Consider the following 20,650-nt stretch of genomic DNA (forward strand, 5'->3'; position numbering starts at 1 on the left):
CAAACTGGGCATGGGGCCCTCTGACAACCAGTAACGCATCTAATAGTTGAAATAAATAAAATCTGAGTATCTGACGAAGTGTGTATTACACATGAAAGCTCATACCTTGTATTTAGTTGATCCTTAAGGTACCACTGGAACTAAAAAAGATTTTTTGTCTTTCATCTTGTTATTTGTTATGATAGATGGGCAGTGTAAGCCATCACCTGGGCACTTGTTTAAGAGTGTTTAAAAACGCTCTTTCAAACAGTCAGAGCAAAAGCAATCCCGTATTTCTATGCATCAGCAAACCTGCTTCAAAAAAAGACTAGGAAACTACTGAGGGGAGTTCAAGCCTTTAGACATAAGTGAAATCATTACAGCGCAGTACCACTATAGCCTTGAGAATACCTAAGAGACTTAAAAGGTAAAGGTAAAGGGACCCCAGACCATTAAGTCCAGTCGCGAACGACTCTGGGGTTGCGGCGCTCATCTTGATTTACAGGCCAAGGGATCTGGTGTGCAGCTTCCGGGTCATGAGGCCAGCAAAACTAAGCCGCTTCTGGCAAAAGCAGAGCGGCGCACGGAAACTCCGTTTACCTTCCTGCCTGAGTGGTGCCTATTGATCTCCTAGCACTCGGACGTGCTTTCGAACAGCTAGGTCGGCAGGAGCTGGGACAGCGTGACGGGTGCTCACCCCGTTGCGGAGATTCGGACTGGTCGACCTTCTGACTGGCAAGCCCAAGAGGCTGTGGTTTGCACCACAGCGCCATCCGAGTCCCACTTCCTAAGAGTCTTGGCCTTTCTGAATAAGAAGAGCCAGCTGCAAAGCTTTCGAATCTGAAAATGGAATTGCTTTCGGAATCGCACTGTTCAAACCACAACTTAAGATTTCGGAGGGGACTCAGACTTCTCCCGGAGGAATTCAACTTACAGGGTTGTACTGCAGGGCAGAGACATAGGCCTGCACCGCTCCTTCCATGTCGCCTGCGGCAACTAAAGCAGCGGCGAGGTTGATGTATCCGTCAATGAAGTCCGGCTTGAGGCGCAGGGCATGCCGATAGTGCTCGATCGCCTCCTGCAGTTGGCCCCGTTCCTTGTACACGTTCCCCAGATTTGAGTAGGCTTCAGCCAGCAGCGGATTCTGCTTGATTGCCAAAGTGCTGAAGTGAGCAGACCTGGGGGGGGGGGGGGGGACACACGCAATATCATCTGGCATTTAATCTAATAGGTACTTTCGTTTTTATATATATATAAAATTTCCTCTTTTATAACCAATTACAATCAACAATTATTCGATTTTACATTTTACATTCTGTCCCGCCCCGCAACTTCCCTCATCTTCCATTTCTGGTTTGTTACAAACAGTGTTGTTTTCTGCATGTTGATGTACTGTATTTTTCGCCCTATAGGACGCACTTTTTCCCCTCCAAAAATGAAGGGGAAATGTGTGTGTGTCCTATGGGGCGAATGCAGGCTTTCGCTGAAGCATAGAGAGCAAGAGGGGTCGGTGCGCACCGACCCCTCTCGCTCTCCAGGCTTCGCGCAGCTCTTCACAAGCCGTGGGAGCCCGGCATTGGGCTCCCACGGCTTGCGGAGAGCTGCCTGTTCTGGGGGCTGAGGTCGGGGGAAGCTCGGGCTTCCCCCGCCCCAGCCCCGTGCCTGGGGGGGGAAATAATTTTTTTTTTTTACTTTATTTCCCCCCCCAAAAAACCAGGTGCGCCCTATGGGCAGGTACGTCCTATAGGGCGAAAAATACGGTGCTTCAGATATTGTTACCTTATCTTCCTCCATATGATAATGAAATAAAATTGTGAATGTTTATTCAAAACCTGCCAATGAATCCATTTCTTTATGTTGTTTTTGTAAATAGGTTGTAAAAGATTCCCATTCATTTTTAAAATCTCTGTTGTCTTTTTCATGCAACTTATCTGTTAACTTTGCTAATTCTGCATAGTTCATTAGTTTTTCTTGCCACTGCTCTTTCATTGGTACTTCTTCAGTCTTCCAACCTTGAGCTAATAAAATTCTTGCCGCTGTTTTAGCATACATGAATATTTTCCATTTCTCTTTCAGTAGTTCATGAGCTGAGATGCCTAACAAAAAGGCTTATCGCTTTTTAACAAATGTCACTTTTTTCAATTCATTATATATCATTTCCCAAAAGTTTTTAAGTATTTTACATTCCTACCACATATGATAAAAAGTGCCTTATCTAATAGGTACTTTCAACCCTCTTTGGTACCATCACCATCACATTATTTGATGGTGCACAGAAATCTACAGAACTTCCACACAAAACCATGATTCCTGGCTTGAGGCAAACAAATTCTGCTTGAGCAGTGGGAGACGTAAATTGCATTTTGTGCAACCTGACAAGATGCCCACTCTTTTCATCTGAACCCATTAGGAGTTCCAGCTGATGAATGTTCAGTTTAATATTTGCATTTCTCTGCTCTCTGCCACATCCACCTGCACTTGCAACCAACACTGTCAAAAACCTTCTGAATTAGGTGCCAAAATCCCAATAGAGCAGAAAAGATTACTGATATATGCAACCACAGCTGCTTGGATCTTAATGGTCCAAAGACAGAAAGAAGACAAAGTCCCTAGCAGAGAAGAATGGCAGATTAAGTTGATGGAACCAGGCAGAGGGCTTTCTCAGTGGTGGTGCCTGCCCTGTGGAACGCCCTCCCATCACATGTCAAAGAAATAAACAACTATAGGACATTTAGAAGACATCTGAAGGCAACCCTGTTTGGGGAAGGTTTGAAGGACTGATGTTTTAATGTATTTTTAATCTTTTGTTGGAAGCCACCCAGAGGCTGGGGAAACCCAGTCAGATGGGCTGGGTAAAAATATATTATTATTATTATTATTATTATTATTAATAATAATAATAATGCCAACTTGGCAAAAATGACCGGAAGATCAGAAAACAGGAAGACCAAAATTTCAATAAGGAATGGAGGAAATATATAATTTACTATATCTTAAAAACCATTGTGGGACGCAGGTGGCGCTGTGGGTTAAAGCCTCAGCGCCTAGGACTTGCCGATCGAAAGGTCGGCGGTTCGAATCCCTGCGGCGGGGTGCGCTCCCGCTGCTCGGTCCCAGCGCCTGCCAACCTAGCAGTTCGAAAGCACCTCCGGGTGCAAGTAGATAAATAGGGACCGCTTACCAGCGGGAAGGTAAACGGCGTTTCCGTGTGCGGCTCTGGCTCGCCAGAGCAGCGATGTCACGCTGGCCACGTGACCCGGAAGTGTCTCCGGACAGCGCTGGCCCCTGGCCTCTTAAGTGAGATGGGCGCACAACCCCAGAGTCTGTCAAGACTGGCCCGTACGGGCAGGGGTGCCTTTACCTTTACCTTAAAAACCATTGTAGACAGCTAAAATCATGGGTAGGCAAACTGGGGCCTGGGGGCCAGATCTGACCCAATCACCTTCTAAATCCAGCCCATGGACAGTCCAGGAATCAGTGTGTTTTTACTTGAGTAGAATGTGTCCTTTTATTTAAAATGCATCTCTGAGTTACTTGTGGGGCATAGGAATTCGTTCTCCCCCCCCCCCCAAAAAAAATACAGCCCCCCCACAAGGTCTGAGGGACAGTGGACCGGCCCCCGGCTGAAAAAGTTTGCTGACCCCTGCCTAAAATCATTAGCAGGGCGACTATGACACTTGTAGTTTAATGTTGATTTCTGGACATAATGGAGATGTAAAAGATGTGGATTATTATAAAATATGCCAGAGGAAATGGTTAACAAAAGGACCCACCAAGGGGAGAAGGCAAGCCCAGGAGATTCTTTGGAATCTTGTTTTCATATTGGTTGTTGGATAATCAATCGTATTTTTCCGTCTGTAAGACGCCCCCATGTACAGTGGTACCTCTGGTTATGAACTTAATTTGTTCCGGAGGTCTGTTCTTCAGCTGAAACCGTTCTTATCCTGAGGCACACTGTCACTAAAGAGGTCTCCCGCTGCGCACACTTCGCAACCAGGGGTAGCCACTTTCAGGTTAGCAAAGCTCATAACCTAAAACGTTCGTAACCAGAAGCATTTGTAACCAGAGGTACCACTGTATAAGACGCCTATTTTGGGGGACTCAGATTTAAGAATATGGGGGGAGATGCCCTAGAACAAGGATCCTCAACCTTCAGCCCTCCAGATGTTTTGGACTACAATTCCCATCATCCCTGACAACTGGTCCTGTTAGCTAGGGATCTAATTTACCAAAGGAAAGGGACCCAGCTATCAGAAGCGATCGACCAAACCCTCCCGGGGGTCTACCGGTAGATCATGCTCGACCTGTTGGACATCCCTGTTATAGATCATATCCCAACAGGCTTTTACTTTACTTTTTACGTTTACTATACGGCCTAGGACACTTGTACCTATGGGACCACCTGTCCTGGTATGCCCCACAGAGGACCTTACGGTCTACAAATAACAACACCCTGAAGATCCCGTGCCCCTGGGAGATTAGACTGGCCTTGACCAGAGCCAGAACCTTTTCGGTCGTGGCCCTGGTCTGGTGGAACACTCTCTCACAAGAGACCAGGGCCCTGCGGGACTTGACATCTTTTTGCAGGGCCTGCAAGACGGAGCTGTTCCACCACGGTTCAGCCTGACTCATTTTCTCTTTGTATAAGAACACACACTAAGGAGGTTTCCCAGGCCACTCACAGGTCCTTATAATATCAGTGGAAACAGTTGATCCAGGCAAGTATTAACCGCTTTCCATTTTAACCTGAGGATTGCCATTTATCCAGCCTAATCTTAATTTCAATTTATTTGAATTAATTTTAGGATGCATTTTAATCATTTGATTGCTTGTTTTTATGTATATTGTATTCTTTATATGATTCAGGTAGGTAGCTGTGTTGGTCTGACACAGTCGAAATATATATATAAATAAAAAAGAATTGCCCAGTAGTACCTTAGAGACCAACTAAGTTTGTTCTTGGTATGAGCTTTCGTGTACATGCACACTTCTTCAGATACACTGAAAGAGAAGTCAGGGTAGTAGGAGATGGGTGATTGGCTCAATGAGTATGGTAAACCTGTTGAGGACTATTAAAGGTAAAGGTAAAGGTACCCCTGCCCGTACGGGCCAGTCTTGACAGACTCTGGGGTTGTGCGCCCATCTCACTTAAGAGGCCAGGGGCCAGCGCTGTCCGGAGACACTTCCGGGTCACGTGGCCAGCGTGACATCGCTGCTCTGGCGAGCCAGAGCCGCACACGGAAACGCCGTTTACCTTCCCGCTGGTAAGCGGTCCCTATTTATCTACTTGCACCCGGAGGTGCTTTCGTACTGCTAGGTTGGCAGGCGCTGGGACCGAGCAGCGGGAGCGCACCCCGCCGCAGGGATTCGAACCGCCGCCCTTTCGATCGGCAAGTCCTAGGCGCTGAGGCTTTAACCCACAGCGCCACCTGCGTCCCATTGAGGACTATTAAGGACTGCAAATACAGTGGCACCTTGGGTTACAGACGCTTCAGGTTATAGACGCTTCAGGTTACAGACTTCGCTAACCCAGAAATAGTACTTCGGGTTAAGACCTTTACTTCAGGATGAGAGCAGAAATGCACGGCAGCGGCACAGCAGCAGCGGGAGGCCCATTAGCTAAAGTGGTACTGTCTTAAACAAAACCTGCCCTTATTCCCTTATGGGGTACAGAAGAGCCCTTATAGAGTCCTTTGTAGGTTTTCCATCAGTAGGAGAAAATAACAGAGGCCAATGAGAGAATATTGAGAAGTAAAGCAGTTCGTAAGCCTGATCTTTATTAAAGCTGTTGCAATATGGTACTCCCCTCACACACAGGAGAGGTGAGGAGGACCCAGAACAAAGGTGTGCCTCCCCTTATTTAGAAATTTTGAAATTCTCTGCCCTGGACCTTAAGACCACCCCCAGAAACATCATACATACATCACAGAAGGGGTGTAGCCCAAGACCACCCCCCAGATACATACCTAGGTAAAGGTAAAGGTAAAGGTACCCCTGCCCGTACGGGCCAGTCTTGACAGACTCTGGGGTTGTGCGCCCATCTCACTCAAGAGGCCAGGGGCCAGCGCTGTCCGGAGACACTTCCGGGTCACGTGGCCAGCGTGACATCGCTGCTCTGGCCAGAGCCAGAGCCAGAGCCGCACACGGAAACGCGGTTTACCTTCCCGCTGGTAAGCGGTCCCTATTTATCTACTTGCACCCGGAGGTGCTTTCGAACTGCTAGGTTGGCAGGCGCTGGGACCGAGCAGCGGGAGCGCACCCCGCCGCAGGGATTCGAACCGCCGACCTTTCGATCGGCAAGCCCTAGGCGCTGAGGCTTTAACCCACAGCGCCACCTGCGTCCCAGATACATACCTACATCATAGAAAAGGCAACAGAAATCTGAGTGCTTTGTTTATCTCCTGTCTGCCAGGTTATCTGATAATGCCTTATCTGATTGCCTTTCCTGATAGTCTGGCCATTCCTTTGAGATGGTAATCACTTAACTCATGAGACAATGGGAAGGTTCCTCACCCTCTCCCTCCTTGCAGAGAAACATTTGGTCAGTTTGGGAGTCAAAATGGTTTCAGGACTGTATTCCTGTGCTGCTCCAGACATGTGGTTTATATATTTATGTACATGTTTCTTTGGTACATTTATGAACATTTATTATATATCTAATATATATATTTTATGTGATATCCTATATTTACACAAAGGCATCCACTTACAACATTCCATGTTATTATTTGTGGGGCGGGCAAAAATTTTAAAGAAAAAATTACATCCTCAAAGGGGGGAATTGTTATAAGAATTTTAACAATTCCCCCCTTTGAGGATGTAATTTTTTTCTTTAAAATTTTTGCCCGCCCCACAAATAATAACATGGAATGTTGTAAGTGGATGCCTTTCTGTAAATATAGGATATCACATAAAAATAGCGCATGTTGCATTTTGTTACTAAATTACTTGTGGCATTCTAACACTTTGGGAGAAACATTTACTCATTAGTGGTCTATGCTTTATACACTTAGCAGGAAGGTCCACTAATGACTGAAAAATGCAGTTTGTTTTCTTTCTGCCTTTTTTTTGCATGTTCTCAGGCATCAAAGTTTGCTTCACCATACCACAGCAACAACAATCCCTGATGAATCCTATTAGGGCTTTCATTTTGGCCACGTAGCCTTGTCTTTGCCTTGGCCTTTCTATGGGATTTTATTATCAAAGGCCCATGTCTTCCACTCATGGGAAATTGCTCACTTGCTCTTAAGGGACCAAAAAGGTAGTTGCAGCCTGGATAAAAAGATAAAGGGACCCCTGACCATTAGGTCCAGTCGTGACCGACTCTGGGGTTGCGGCGCTCATCTCGCTTTATTGGCCAAGGGAGCTTCCGGGTCATGTGGCCAGCATAACCAAGCCGCTTCTGGCGAACCAGAGTAGCGCACAGAAATGCCGTTTACCTTCCCGCCGGAGCGGTACCTATTTAGCTACTTGCACTTTGAGGTGCTTTCGAACTGCTAGGTTGGCAGGAGCAGGGACCGAGCAACGGGAGCTCACCCCGTCGTGGGGATTCGAACCACCGACCTTCTGATTGGCAAGTCCTAGGCTCTGTGGTTTAACCCACAGCACCACCCATGTCCCCTTGCAGCCTGGATACACTTGCCTTATTCAAACTGAGTCCAATTAGAATTTATATAGCCCCATGGTTCTCAACTTTTCAAATCAATCTGTAAAACAAACAAACAAACAAACAAACAAACAAAAAACACTACAGTGGTGCCCCGCAAGACGAATGCCTCGCAAGACAGAAAACCCGCTAGACGAAAGGGTTTTCCGTTTTGGAGGTGCTTCGCAAAACGAATTTCCCTATCGTCTTGCTTTGCAAGACGAAAAAACCGCTAGACGAAGAGACTTGCGGAACGGATTAATTTCGTCTTGCGAGACACCACTGTATTCCAGAAAAAGGGTACTTGTCCAAATTAGTCAATTTACCTCTATAAGGGAACATTCCTGCAAAATCAAGGCATATATGCCTTCATGAATCTGGTGTTTCATGGATCCTGAAGCTTCTCCTTGGTAAAGCGAGTTTTAACCCATTTTAAAATAGGTAGGGAAGGTTGGCAAAGTGCCAGGTGGGACAAGGAAATGTGGTCATAATATTGGACTACGCAATAGCCTGATCTATTAGAAAGCATAAAATGCACTAGAATCCTCCATTGGGGTGTAAACAATAAGACACCATACACTGAACATAAAAACAATTACACACAATAATTGGGTCCCCCCTTTGTGGAAATGACATACTGTCAGACACATTTTAGCATTCCTACATAATAACTCATAATACACACAACATACAAATATCCCACATCAGTTGGATATCTTGAGGCAATCATGTGATTTTGAGACAATTCTTGCTGTTTTACATCTCTTTGACAAAATTTTTGTTAATTTGGACACAGTATTTCAGGTTAAGAACAGTTTCAGTTTAAGGATGGACCTCCAGAACAAATTAAGTTCTTAACCCGAGGTACCACTTTAGTCTTACAGGAGAAAGCAAGGAATAGTATGCAAATGATTAGCACATGTAATGAGACAGGAATCCAATATCTCTATCAGCGGCGTAGCGTGGATTGTCAGCACCCGGGGCAAGGCAAGTAATTTGCGCCCCTAACCCCTAACCTGCCACCGCTGCCAGCTTCTTCTTGCTGCTGCCTGGGCTGGGGTATTTACGGTAAGGTAAGGTAGCCACGGCGGCAGCGGCGGGTCCGTGTCAGGTGATCTGAGGCGAGTTGCCGCTGGCGCTGCCGCCCAAACGACACCACTTGCCCGGAGGAGGAGGAGAGCAGAGAGGCGAGGAAAATGCAACATGGCCCAGCAGCTGCAGCAGCAGCGGCGGGGCTGTGAGGAAGGGCTGCCTGGCGGCGAGCGCTGTGAGGAGGGGGACCGCGGCGAGCGCTGAGAGCCGCTGCCTGCCGGACACCTTCAGCCTGGACGCGTGCACAGCTCGTTGGTTCCGCGAGACATGGGGCTCTGCTACAGCCTGTACCCGAGGCTCTTCGGCGACTCCGGAGGCGGCAAGCGCGCCCCCCCCAGATGTTGCGCCCGGCCCCCCCCCTGCACCCCCCACGCTACGCCACTGATCACTATTAAGACCAGGTCTCTCCATAGTTTGCAGTTTAATGATAAGTCAACTTATCACTAAACGGCAAATTATGGAGTTTACAACTTGCTGAATTGCAACTTATTACTAAACTGAAAACTATGGAGAGACCTGGTCTGACTAGAAATATTGGATTCTTGTCTCATTGCATAAGCTAAAGCTATTTTTGGTCATCTGCAAACCATCCCTTGCATTTTCCTGCAGGACTAATTGCAGTCATTCACAGTTGCCAACAGGTTGACCATACCCACTGAGTCCTACTACCCTTTGGAGAAACCCCCCGCCCCACCCTCCCTCTATATATCAGGGTCCGGGGACTCCCCTCCCTCTATATATCAGGGTCCGGGGACTCCCCTCCCTCTATATATCAGGGTCCGGGGACTCCCCTCCCTCTATATATCAGGGTCTGGGTACATCCGCTTCAGTGTATCTGAAGAAGTCTGCCTGCGCACAACAGCCAAGTGTTGCTATTATTATTGACTACAAGTATTAAGAAGATGTCAATCATGGAGGCACAGGTCTGTAATCCTTTTTTAGGAAAAGGTTCAGCTTTGCTGGCATCCTCTCAATATGGACAAGCAGAGGAAGGTTTCCTTTTGGGAACCATAAAATCACCCATCTCCTACTACCCTTCTGAGAAATACCCCACCCCACCCTCCCACTACATATCAGGTCTGGGGACTTCTGTTTCACTGTACCTAAGGAAGGGCACCTGCACACAAAAGCTTCAACCAAGAACAAACTGAGTTGGTCTCTAAGGTGCTACTGGACATTTTTTTTTATTTTTTTTTATTTATTTTCGGCTATTTTTGGTCATCTGCATACTCTCCCTTGCTTTTTCCTATCGGACTAATTGCAGTCGTTCACAGTCGCCCACAGGTTGACCATACCCATTGAGTCCTACTACCGTTTGGGGAAAAACCCCACCCCACAGTCCCACTATCTATCAGGGTCTGGCTAATAATAATAAATAATAAACTTTTATTTGTATCCCGCCCTCCCCGTCCGAACTTGGGCTCAGGGAGGCTAACACCAAATATGTAACACTGGAATAAAATCAAGCAATAACGAAATTACCTCCTGAAAACAAGTCAGGATCAAATTCAAATCCAATTAGATGGCTTTCCGCAGGATTAGGGTTGGGAACAGTAAACGCTCGTCAGGCCCAACTGTTTGCGCTGCTCTTATATGGGCCTGTGAGAACGCTGGGAGACTTCGGTTTCTGTGTATCTGAAGAAGGGCACATGCCGACGTAAAGCTTAGACCCAGAACAAACTGAGTTGGTCTCTAAGGTGCCACTGGACCATTTATTTTATTTTATTATTTCTATGATGTTAGCCCAGGGTTCCTCAACCTCGGCCCTCCTACAATTCCCACCATCCCTGAACACTGGTCCTGCTAACTAGGGAGTTGTAGGCCAAAAAACATCTGAGGGCTGAGGTTGAGGACGCCTATTAGCCACTCTAGAGCCCAGTTTCGGCAGGGGAGGGTGGGATACAAATGAAATGTATTATGGTTTTATTATTATTACTTTGAAAGTCCCCAACCTCCTACCTGTCCAGCCTGCGACATTGGAAGTGAATGGATGAGAGCAGCAACAGGACGCCGGTGTTGTCGGGCTCCTGTCTCCACAGTTGCATGCAGTGCCTCTCAGCCGCTTCAAAGTCTCCTGCCTGGTACTCCCGGTGAGCCAACTCTGCCAGCCCTTGGAAGGAAAGCAGACGTTTTGTTGGTTCTGAAGGATCACCAAGACATTTGGAGGGGGGAAACAAAAAGTTAGAAGAGGGGAGGCAAAAGAGGACAGATGGCAGTGTGCAAATAAAAAGGTGAAATGCTTGGCGTGATGCAAAACCCTAAGGGGGTCTGCCAGGTGAACACAAACAGATCAGCTAAATGTCAAAAGCAGGGGTCAGCAAACTACAATTCCCATCATCCCTGACCCTTGGTCCTGTTAGCTAGGGTCGATTGGAGTTGTAGTCTCCAAACAGCTAGAGGGCCGAGTTGGGCCATGCCTGATCTAGAGCAGTGGCAGCCAAACCTGGCCCTCCAGCTGTTTGGAGACTACAGTGCCCATCATCCCTGACTGCTGGTCCTGCAAGCTAGGTATGATGGGAGTAGTAGGCCAAAAACATCTGGAGTGCCAAGTTTGAGGAAGCCCACTTTAAGGTATAATCTGGTGGAAGGAAGGCGCGATCATGTTGGGCGCCTTCTGACCTTCTTTGACGTAGAAGCATTGGGAAGAAGGCAACAGGAATGAGCTGCATGTAGGCAGCTGGGGAAGCCATACAGGCTATACCAGCGGTCCGCAAACTTTTTCAGCAGGGGGCCGGCCCACTGTCCCTCAGACCTTGTGGGGGGCCGGACTATATTTTTTTGGGGGGGTAATGATGGGTGGGGTAGAAATAATAAATCATTATTATTATTATGAACTGGGCCTGGGTCTGGGCTGGGGAAACTGAGCCAGATGGGTGGGGTATAAATAATAAATTGTTGCTGCTGCTGCTGCTGCTGCACATCTCATAGAAAAGTATGCTAAGAAACTGTGTGGTAGGCTTTACGCAGCCTTCATCGATTTGAAAGCTTCATTTGACTCAATTTTGTGAGTGAAACTCTGGGATAAGTCGAACTCCCCAAGTAAACACCAAAGACAACTGTGCTTGATTAAATGCTTATATCAGGGGTCAGCAAACTTTTTCTGCAGGGGGCTGGTCCACTGTCCATGTGGTGGGCAGGACTATATTTTGGAGGGGGGGGAATGAACAAATTCCTATGCCCCACAAATGCATTTTAAATAAAAGCACATGTTCTACTCATGTCAAAAATACCAAGCAGGCACCACAAATCACCCAGAGATGCATTTTAAAGAAAAGCACACATTCTACTCATGTACACAAACTGATTCCCAGACCATCCGAAGGCAGGATTGAGAAGGTGATTAGGACGCATCCAGCCCCTGGCCCTTAGTTTGCCTACCCATGGTCAAAAGGATCAGTCACCTTTCATTTCATTCGATCCCTTCCAGTGCCATAAAATCCTAGAATTCTAAAGTTGGAAGAGTCCTCTAGTCCAAATGCCAAAATTCAGGAATCTGAACATACAGCCCACCCCAACCAATTTGATACTAAACCAGATAGTGTTCGAAACTCAGATATATAAGCTAGGCGCCAAATGGCTCCTTAGACCAAAGTTGCAGTCAACAAAACGGAACGTCTAGTTCTCATTTGGGGGCAAAAAGGCTCCAAAGTCTTATTTTTCAAACGATGGATTGACAGTGATTGATTCTGAGCTGAACATTTGGCTTGTTCAGATGACAATCTTGAGCTAGGTGAAGATCTTTGAGAATTGAAAGAAAAACAGCCATATATATACAGACCCATTCCGGCCTCTTTTTCTTAAGGGCGACTGCTCCTACTCAGGGTAGATAAAAATCAATGATTTAAAAAATAAAATAAAAATCAGACTTTTAAAATAAAATGCTTTTGGAGGAAAAATCTTTCTGAAGATAGTTTTCTATTTAAGTTATAGTCCAAAGGCTATAAACTTAGACTGAAGGAAATAAGGATTTGTTTTAAGATTTTCATGTGTGCTAAAACTCAGTCTAAGGTTGTTATTGTTTTTATTTTAAAAAAAAGTTAACTGCATCAGTTAACAAACATGGATACATATGCTACCATGTTATTTTTTAGTTAAATAAATTGTTTAAATTGTTATGAAGGAAATGTTTTTCTCTCCTTCCAATCAAGTACAGCAGAAAAGTTGTCCAAATATAAACCGTTAACTTATGAAACCTCACCATGATTTTATACACGCTCTATACAGCTGACTGTGCCCCCAAATACCCCAGTAATAAGATCATTAAGTTTGCAGATGATACAAGGGTGGTTGGTTTAATTACGGCTGGAGAGGGGGAGACGGCCTATAGGAAGGAAGTTGAGCAGTTGGGGGAGTGGTGCAGGAAAAACAACTTACTGCTTAACTTAAAGAAAACAAAAGAGATCATTGTGGACTTTAGGAAATGTAAACTGAATATTCAGCCACTTATTATTGAGGGGAAGTGCGTGGAACAGGTCTCAGTGTTTCGATTTCTGGGAATGGAGTTGAGAGACGACCTAACCTGGGGAGAGAACAGCAAAGACCTGGTGAAGAGAGCACAGCAGAGGTTATATTTTCTGAGAATCCTCCGGAAAAACAATCTCTCAAAGGACCTGTTGATGGCATTCTACCATTGCACTGTGGAGAGCGTACTAACTTATGGTCTGTGCGTGTGGTTTGGGAGCTGCACGGCCAGGGAAAAAACAATGCTATCCAGGGTTGTAAAGACTGCAGAGAGAATTATTGGGTGCACTCTTCCCACCTTAGATCAAATCTATGCTGCCAGGTGCCATAAGAAAGCGGCAGAGATAGCACATGATAGTACGCACCGCGGAAATGATCTCTTTCAGCTTCTGCCTTCTGGAAGAAGGTATAGGGTTATAAAGGCCAGGACTCGCCGCCTGAATAACAGTTTCTACGCTAATGCAATTCTGGTTCTAAACGCAGCATAAGGGGTCTCTGTAGTATAGTGTATTTTAAAATGGGGTTTTAGAGTTTTTTAGGGGTTTTTGAATGTTTTATGTAGTTTTATGTAGTTTTTATGTAGTTTTATGTAGTTTTTCAATTTCATTGTTCCGCAAGGGACAATGACAATAAAGATATCATATCGTATCGTATAATTATCAGTCTATGTATTTCTAATAGTAGAACCAAATCAGTCATTTTAGATAGAACTGTAAAAAGGACTCTGAAAAGTTATTATTCCAAAAATGAAGCCTTCCTCCCCATTGTCAATATTAAGACGATGCCAGCAAGGTTGAACCTTTCTGTAAATAAACACATTTTATGATCCAAAAAGAAAACCTTCCTCCACTTCTCAATAATAAGAGCAGGGGTAGGCAACCTTAAAGATCAACTAAACATAAGCTTTCAAGGTATGAGCTTTCATGTGTAATACACACTTCATCATATACTCTGAAGCAGACTTTTGCCATAAAAGATGTAACTCACAGCTGACGCACATTTCACCTGCACACATTCAGCTTGACATGCTTGGCTAATAATAGTAAGCCACACTGGACAGCTTCCAACAAAAGATTAAAAATACTTTTAAATATCAGTCATTTAAAACTTCCTGGAATTAAAAAAAATTAAAGGGCCATGTGCCTTTGGTGATCCCACTCTCCATCGTCCCCAAGGTGGATTCACAAGATGCCGTTTGAGCAAACGTAACCCCCAAGCTAAGTTGAGAATTGCCTGTATATACAGAATTTTTAGTTTGGACACTTTGAACCGTTTTCCAACCAAGATCAAAAAGTTCTAGTGGTTGACATTAGGACATATAGCAAATATTGACCACAAACTCGTCTCTTTCTTCCAGGCAATGTAAAGGGACATCAATCCCCACCCTTTGAGTTTTAAGTGACTGATGTTTTAATGTAACATATTCTTCGCTCTATAGGACAGACTTTTTCCCCTCCAAAAATGAAGGGGAAATGTGTGTGTGTGTGTGTGTGTGTGTGTGTGTGTGTGTGTCTGTGTGCGCATCCTGTGGAGCGAATGCAGGCTTTCGCTGAAGCCTGGAGAGCGAGAGGGGTCGGTGCAAGGCAGCTATCCGCAAGCATTTGGAGAACTCCGAAGACTTGCGGATAGCAGCCTGAAGCCCGGGGAGCGCAGCGCCAACTCCCACTGCGCTCCCCGGGCTTCAGGCAGCTATCCGCAAGACTTCTTTCTTTTTAAAAAAATACCGTATTTTTTGCTCTATAAGACTCACTTTTTCCCTCCTAAAAGGTAAGTGGAAATGTGTGTGCGTCTTATGGAGCGAATGCAGGCTGTGCAGCTATCCCAGAAGCCAGAACAGCAAGAGGGATTGCTGCTTTCACTGCACAGCGATCCCTCTTGCTATTCTGGCTTCTGAGATTCAGAATAATATTTTTCTTGTTTTCCACCTTCAAAAACTAGGTGCGTCTTGTGGTCTGGTGCGTCTTATAGAGCGAAAAATACAGTACTTTTTATTAACCGGCCAATCAAATCAAATTAAATCACATCACATAAATTCCGAATTACAAAGCCGAATTTTAAATTTTGTTGGGGGGACCCATATTTCAAGATCCGAAGGGGGATCCGCAAGACTTCTGAGCTATCCACAAGACTTCTGAGCGCGGTGGGAGTTCCCGCCAGGCTCCGAAGGCTTGCGGATGGCAGCCTGCAGAGCGCAGCGTCAACTCCCGCTGTGCTTCCCGGGCTTCAGGCAGCTATCCACAAGCCTGAAGTCCCCAGCCCCACAGGCTCTGGGAGCAAAGGTGAGGTTGCCGCTCCCCGACCCGTTCTGGGGTCAGGGGAAGCTCGTGCTTCCCTCGCCCCCAGCCCCGCAAGCTCGCGCAGCCTCTCCCGGCTGGAGAGGTTGCGCACGGCTAAAGAGGAAGCCAAGACAGCGAGCAGGATGGATCCCGCTCGCTGTCTTGGCTTCTTTGCTCTTTGGGGCTGGGGGGGTATTTTTTTTATCCCCCCCCCAAAAAAAACTAGGTGCGCCCTATGATCCGGTGCGCCCTATGGAGCGAAAAATACAGTATTTTAAATCTTCTGCTGGAAGCCAACCAGAATGGCTGGGGAAACCCAGCCAGATGGGCGGGGTAGAAATAATAAATTATTATTACGATTATTATACCTATATTCTCTGCTGCTCCTGGGAGGGGCTTTGTGGAACCCCTGACTGCAACTGTGTTTCAAAAATGTCTGTTTCTTTTGTTGAAAAACAAAAGCAACCACACACTACAGTTCAGGCTTCCTCAAACTTGGCCCTCCAGATGTTTTGAAACTACAATTCCCATCATCCCTGACCACTGGTCCTGCTAACTAGGGATCATGGGAGTTGTGGGCTAAAAACATCTGGAGGGCCGAGTTTGAGGAAGCCTGCTGTAGTTAAATGAGAATATGCAATGAGCAGATGGCTTCTTAAGGAGTTAGGACCATCACCTCTATCATTCAGGCTGGATGTAATCTTGCACAACATCGACTTCTCTGTAATTTTCCTTTCAAGCCGGCTACTTATTACGAGGTCAGTAAACAAGATCAGCAGAGCAGGTTGACACCTAGAGCTGAATTTCAACTGCGTAGACCTATTTTTTTATTTTCATGTGCTGCCAATGACCAGGCACAGCACTCGAGTGTGAGCTGAGATTTAGACTACATCACATTCACATGTCACATTACCTACATAGGGCCTTTGCAAGTAAACCACCCAGGGCCGGATTTACGTATTAGCTCAACAAGCTCTAGCATAGGGCCCCCCTCTCTTGGGGGCCCCCAAAAACATTAAAGGAAAAAAACCTGGATGTACATTTCCAAAATATAAGATAAAAAACGAATAAAATAAAACTGACACACAGCAACAGTGCTTGGTGTTGTGTCGGCTCCTATTTGTGATGTGCAAATGGCTTTAGATATCTATCAGGTCCATAAGTTACCATATAGCATGTATTCAACACAAAAAATAGCGACAATTTGTTGTTGACAAAGGGCCCCATTACCTTCAGTTGCTTAGGCCCTCATCAAACCTAAATCCGGCCCTCTATCTATCATCAATCAATCATCTATTTAATCTATCTATCAATCTATTATTTATCTATCATCTATCTTATCTATTTCTTTCTCTATGCCAGTGCTGGATCTACGTATAAGCTAAACAAGCTCTAACTTAGGGCCCCACTCTCCTGGGGGCCCCCAAAAAAATTAAAGGAAAAAAACCTGGATGTACATTTCCAAAACAGAAGGTGATTAATCTGAATTTTCTGGGAAATTTTGAATGCGAAGGTTTTCCAGTGCCCCAAATCTACTGAGAACACCTGAGTTTCGTACAGCACTATACAGTACATGCTTGCTGTGGATAATGATCTCCAAAAAGTGAATGTGAACTGCCTCATGTGGTTGACATCCATTCATTCTGCTTCCTCTTTACAAAGCAATGCATTTTTAGAAATGGAAATTTCTCTAAGGAAAATAACAAAACGGTAAAAAAATTCCATCCCGCTTTGCCGATCCACAATAGAGGTAGGAACAAAGAGGTGCAGCTTGGGGTGGAGAGAAAAAACAAACACTAATGGTATCCAAATACTAGATCATAGGTAGGCAAACTAAGGCCCAGGGGCTGGATCCAGGCCAATCACCTTCTCAATTTGGCCCGTGGACTGTCCGGGAATTAGCATGTTTTTACATTAGTAGAATGTGTCCTTTTATTTAAAATGCATCTCTGGGTGATTTGTGGGGCATAGGAATTTGTTCATTCCCCACCCCCAAAATTTTTTTTAGTCTCCCCTCCCCAAGGTCTGATGAACAGTAGACCGGCAGTCAGCTTAGAAAGTTTGCTGATCCCTGGACTAGATTGTGCAACTGTCTTTCCTCAATAAACCAACAGTCTTCAGCCAGGTAATTTAGGATATTCAGATTTTTTTTTGGGGGGGGGGTGAACCAGCAACCCCAGATGAGCAGATCTAAGAAGCGTAAATCTGCTTATCTATTTGCCCCAGGGGGTGGTTTGGTCAAACTGGGTTCCAGGGCTGCAGATAGGCACAGAGGCTGCCCACCCACCCCAACAAACAGCTGCTACCCTGCCTAGTGACTGTATTTTTCCGTGTATAAGACTGTATTTCCCCCCAATTTCTTTAATTCTTTATTTCCTCGACATCTGATGGGAGGGCATTCCACAGGGCGGGGGGCCAACACCAAGAAGGCCCTCTGCCTGGTTCCCTGGAAAGGCCCTCTGGAAAGGAACCCTGGCCTCCAGGGTGGAGACGTTCTTTCAGGCCTATTGGGCATAGGTTCTATAGGCAAAGTGAACTCAACACAGGCTCTCCTTGTGCATCACCCGCGTCAAAACAAGCGTGAAAGAGAGAGAGAGAGCAAACAATAAGAGAGCGGAAAGAAGCAAGAGCGCCTCTCCTACTCATATTTATTTGGCTTAGTGAAAAGAAGAAGATCCCCTAAAAAGTAAGATTTGCAGCCAGACAAAATGGGTATTTTAATATTTTGCTGGGAGCCGCCCAGAGTGGCTGGGGAAACCCAGCCAGATGGGCAGGGTATAGGTTAAGCATCCCCAAACTCAGCCCTCCAGCTGTTTTGGGACTACAACTCCCATCATCCCTAGCTAACAGGACCAGTGGTCAGGGATGATGGGAATTAAGTTTGGCCATGCCTGGTATAGGTGAAACTGACGGGGAAGAATCCGGAACCAGCAAGCCTTCCACAAAGACTGGAATAAATTTACATTACATTTGAAAGACAACTGTAAGCAATCAACATCATTAGCAGGGTGATCTGAAGATTTGCCAGAAGAAACTGGGACCGAATTCAGGATGCATAATGGAATAACTTCGGGAACGACATCACAAGAATAGGAAAGGATGCAAAATGCATAGGAGGCAAAATGGAAGTTTGTAAAAACCATCGGGTGGAAGGGAGGCTCAGCAGAGCCAAAGAGATTTGATACGAGGACATGAGGTCATGCAATGCGACTGTATGTCAAATGAATAAAAATTATTATTATTTTTAAAAAGCAGATGGGCGGAGTGTATAAATAATTAATTTATAATCATCACCATCGATTGTTGTTGTGGTTGTCACTAGACCAGGCATAGGCGAATTCCAGATGATTTGAGGCCACAATTCCCAGCATCCCTGGCCACTGGTCCTGTTAGCTAGGGATGATGGGAGGTGTAGTCCCAAAAGAGCTGGAGGGCCTCAGCCTCCGGGGTAGCCAAGGCGGCGCCACCCGCCACACCCTCACCGCGGGCCGCCCTCTCCCCGTCGGGGGCCAAGCCTGCGTACCTTCCCCCCCCGGCCTCCTCCTCCTCCTCAGTCCGACCCCGACGGAGGCTCCTTCGCCGCTCTGCGCCCTTTCAGGGCCCAAAAGGCGCTCGGGCCTACCGGGCTCAGGCCGGCCGCCTGAGGGGAAAGACCTCCGTCACATCCGGGGACTCGCGCGCGCCTCGTAGCTCTCCCATAAGGGGCTAAGCGCCTCCTTCTCCTCCAATACCTGTGCTGTCGGCAACGTTGCCCACGGAGGCTGCCATGGCTCCGGCGACTCAGCTCCCCGTCCGTCAGCGGCAGCGGCAACTTGCGAAATGGCGGTCGGGGCGCGCGCGGAGGAAAGCGCTAGCCGGAACCGGATCTCCTTTCGATAATGTAGTCCCACCGCTTCCCGCGCCTGGGGGGGGGGCGACGCGCTTCCCTGCCGCCGGATGAGAAGTTGAAAAGAAGACGCCGAAGTATCCAGGGCTAGAGAAGCCGAAACGGTTGCCAAGAACCGAGGGCGTTCGCGTGTATCCCTCCTCCGTGAGAAAGCCAACACACTGCAGTAGATTGGGCGGCGCGCATGCGCACTGGAGTACACTCGGCGCCTCACCTAAGGAAATGCGCGCGCTCCGTCTGCTGGCGCGCATGCGCTTTGAAGGACACTCGCCTCCGCGAAAGAAATGCGCGCGCTCCATCGGCTGACGCGCACGCGCTCTGGAGGACACTCGGCTCGCCTCAGCGAAAGGCTGAGGGGTGCCGCGCGCAAGGGCCGGCGGGAAGGGGGGGGAAGGGCGGGAAAGCGATGGCCGAGGGCTGAGGCAAATCAAGATTCATTCATTCGTATTGTTGTTTTGTTGCGATGGGCGAGGGCTGACGCAAAGATTTATGCATGCATGCATTCATTCATTCATTCATTCATAAGTTATACATTTTTGATAGTCATTCAGTGCCTCTTTCGATTACAGTATTTCTGGAAAATTGGAAATTTCATATGTCGGTCCCACTGTAGCTGCAAACTTCCAGCAGATTATGGTCTGGGTCTCGGAAATAAACGATTTTATGGGGCCAAACGCCCCATTTGTGGCCGCTGGGCCTTCTTCAATGCTGACCCCAAAAACCAGTAAGAAAGGGAATTTCGGGTGGGGGGGGAGGCTGAAATTCCATCAAGGGCCATTCACAACATCACAATAATAATAATAATAATTTTGAGGCATCTAATCATAAGCTTGCATTTTTATTAAAGCTTATATGTTTAATCAGGGCTTGTATTTTAAAATGAGCTTAAAGATTTTCAAATGTTTCATGCCAGGCAGAAGAGCAGCTGCCTAAGAACCTTGGCAAAATGTTTTTACTCCTAGACAAGAGGGCCCCCTGATTTATAGCAGAAAACAATTCTCAAAGTCGTAAAAAGGGAATTACAGGCTGACAGCCAAGGTTACACTGACCCTACAAATTAAGGGTTGATAAATAGTAAAATGAGCCATATCTTCTTCCTAAGGTTAAAAAGGTCAAGAGCAGTGAAAAAAAAGCAACTGGTCTGGCTGGCAGAAAGAGAACATTTTTGGGAAGTCTTTTCTAAAGCTGTTTCTTTCTTAAACTAAGATCCTTTTAAGATTTCTTTTCCTTTTAAAAGGTTATTTATGTATTAAATATATTAGCTTAAATATAATTATGCAAAGGATTTAAGAAATGCTAGATTCTTATTTC

The 20,650-nt window shown here is 46.2% G+C and overlaps 1 protein-coding gene across 2 annotated transcripts in view; it reads right to left on the bottom strand.

Annotated features, from left to right (window-relative positions):
* Positions 1-19,479, bottom strand: part of OGT (O-linked N-acetylglucosamine (GlcNAc) transferase) — an 81,470-nt gene extending 61,991 nt beyond the window's left edge. Inside the window, exons 1-3 of one of the 2 annotated variants that reach the window (XM_079962686.1) lie at positions 19,185-19,479; positions 10,676-10,856; positions 914-1,157 (exon numbers count right to left, since the gene is read on the bottom strand). In XM_079962686.1, coding sequence (XP_079818812.1) covers positions 914-1,157; positions 10,676-10,856; positions 19,185-19,221 — 462 coding nt within the window. In that variant the 5' untranslated portion in view covers positions 19,222-19,479. The remainder of the gene's footprint in view (positions 1-913; positions 1,158-10,675; positions 10,857-19,184) is intronic. The other variant, XM_079962687.1, reaches the window with a different exon arrangement.
* Positions 19,480-20,650: the final 1,171 nt, after the last annotated feature.

The sequence above is a fragment of the Podarcis cretensis genome (genome assembly GCF_951804945.1).
Source record: "Podarcis cretensis genome assembly, chromosome: Z".
Lineage (NCBI taxonomy): Eukaryota > Metazoa > Chordata > Lepidosauria > Squamata > Lacertidae > Podarcis > Podarcis cretensis.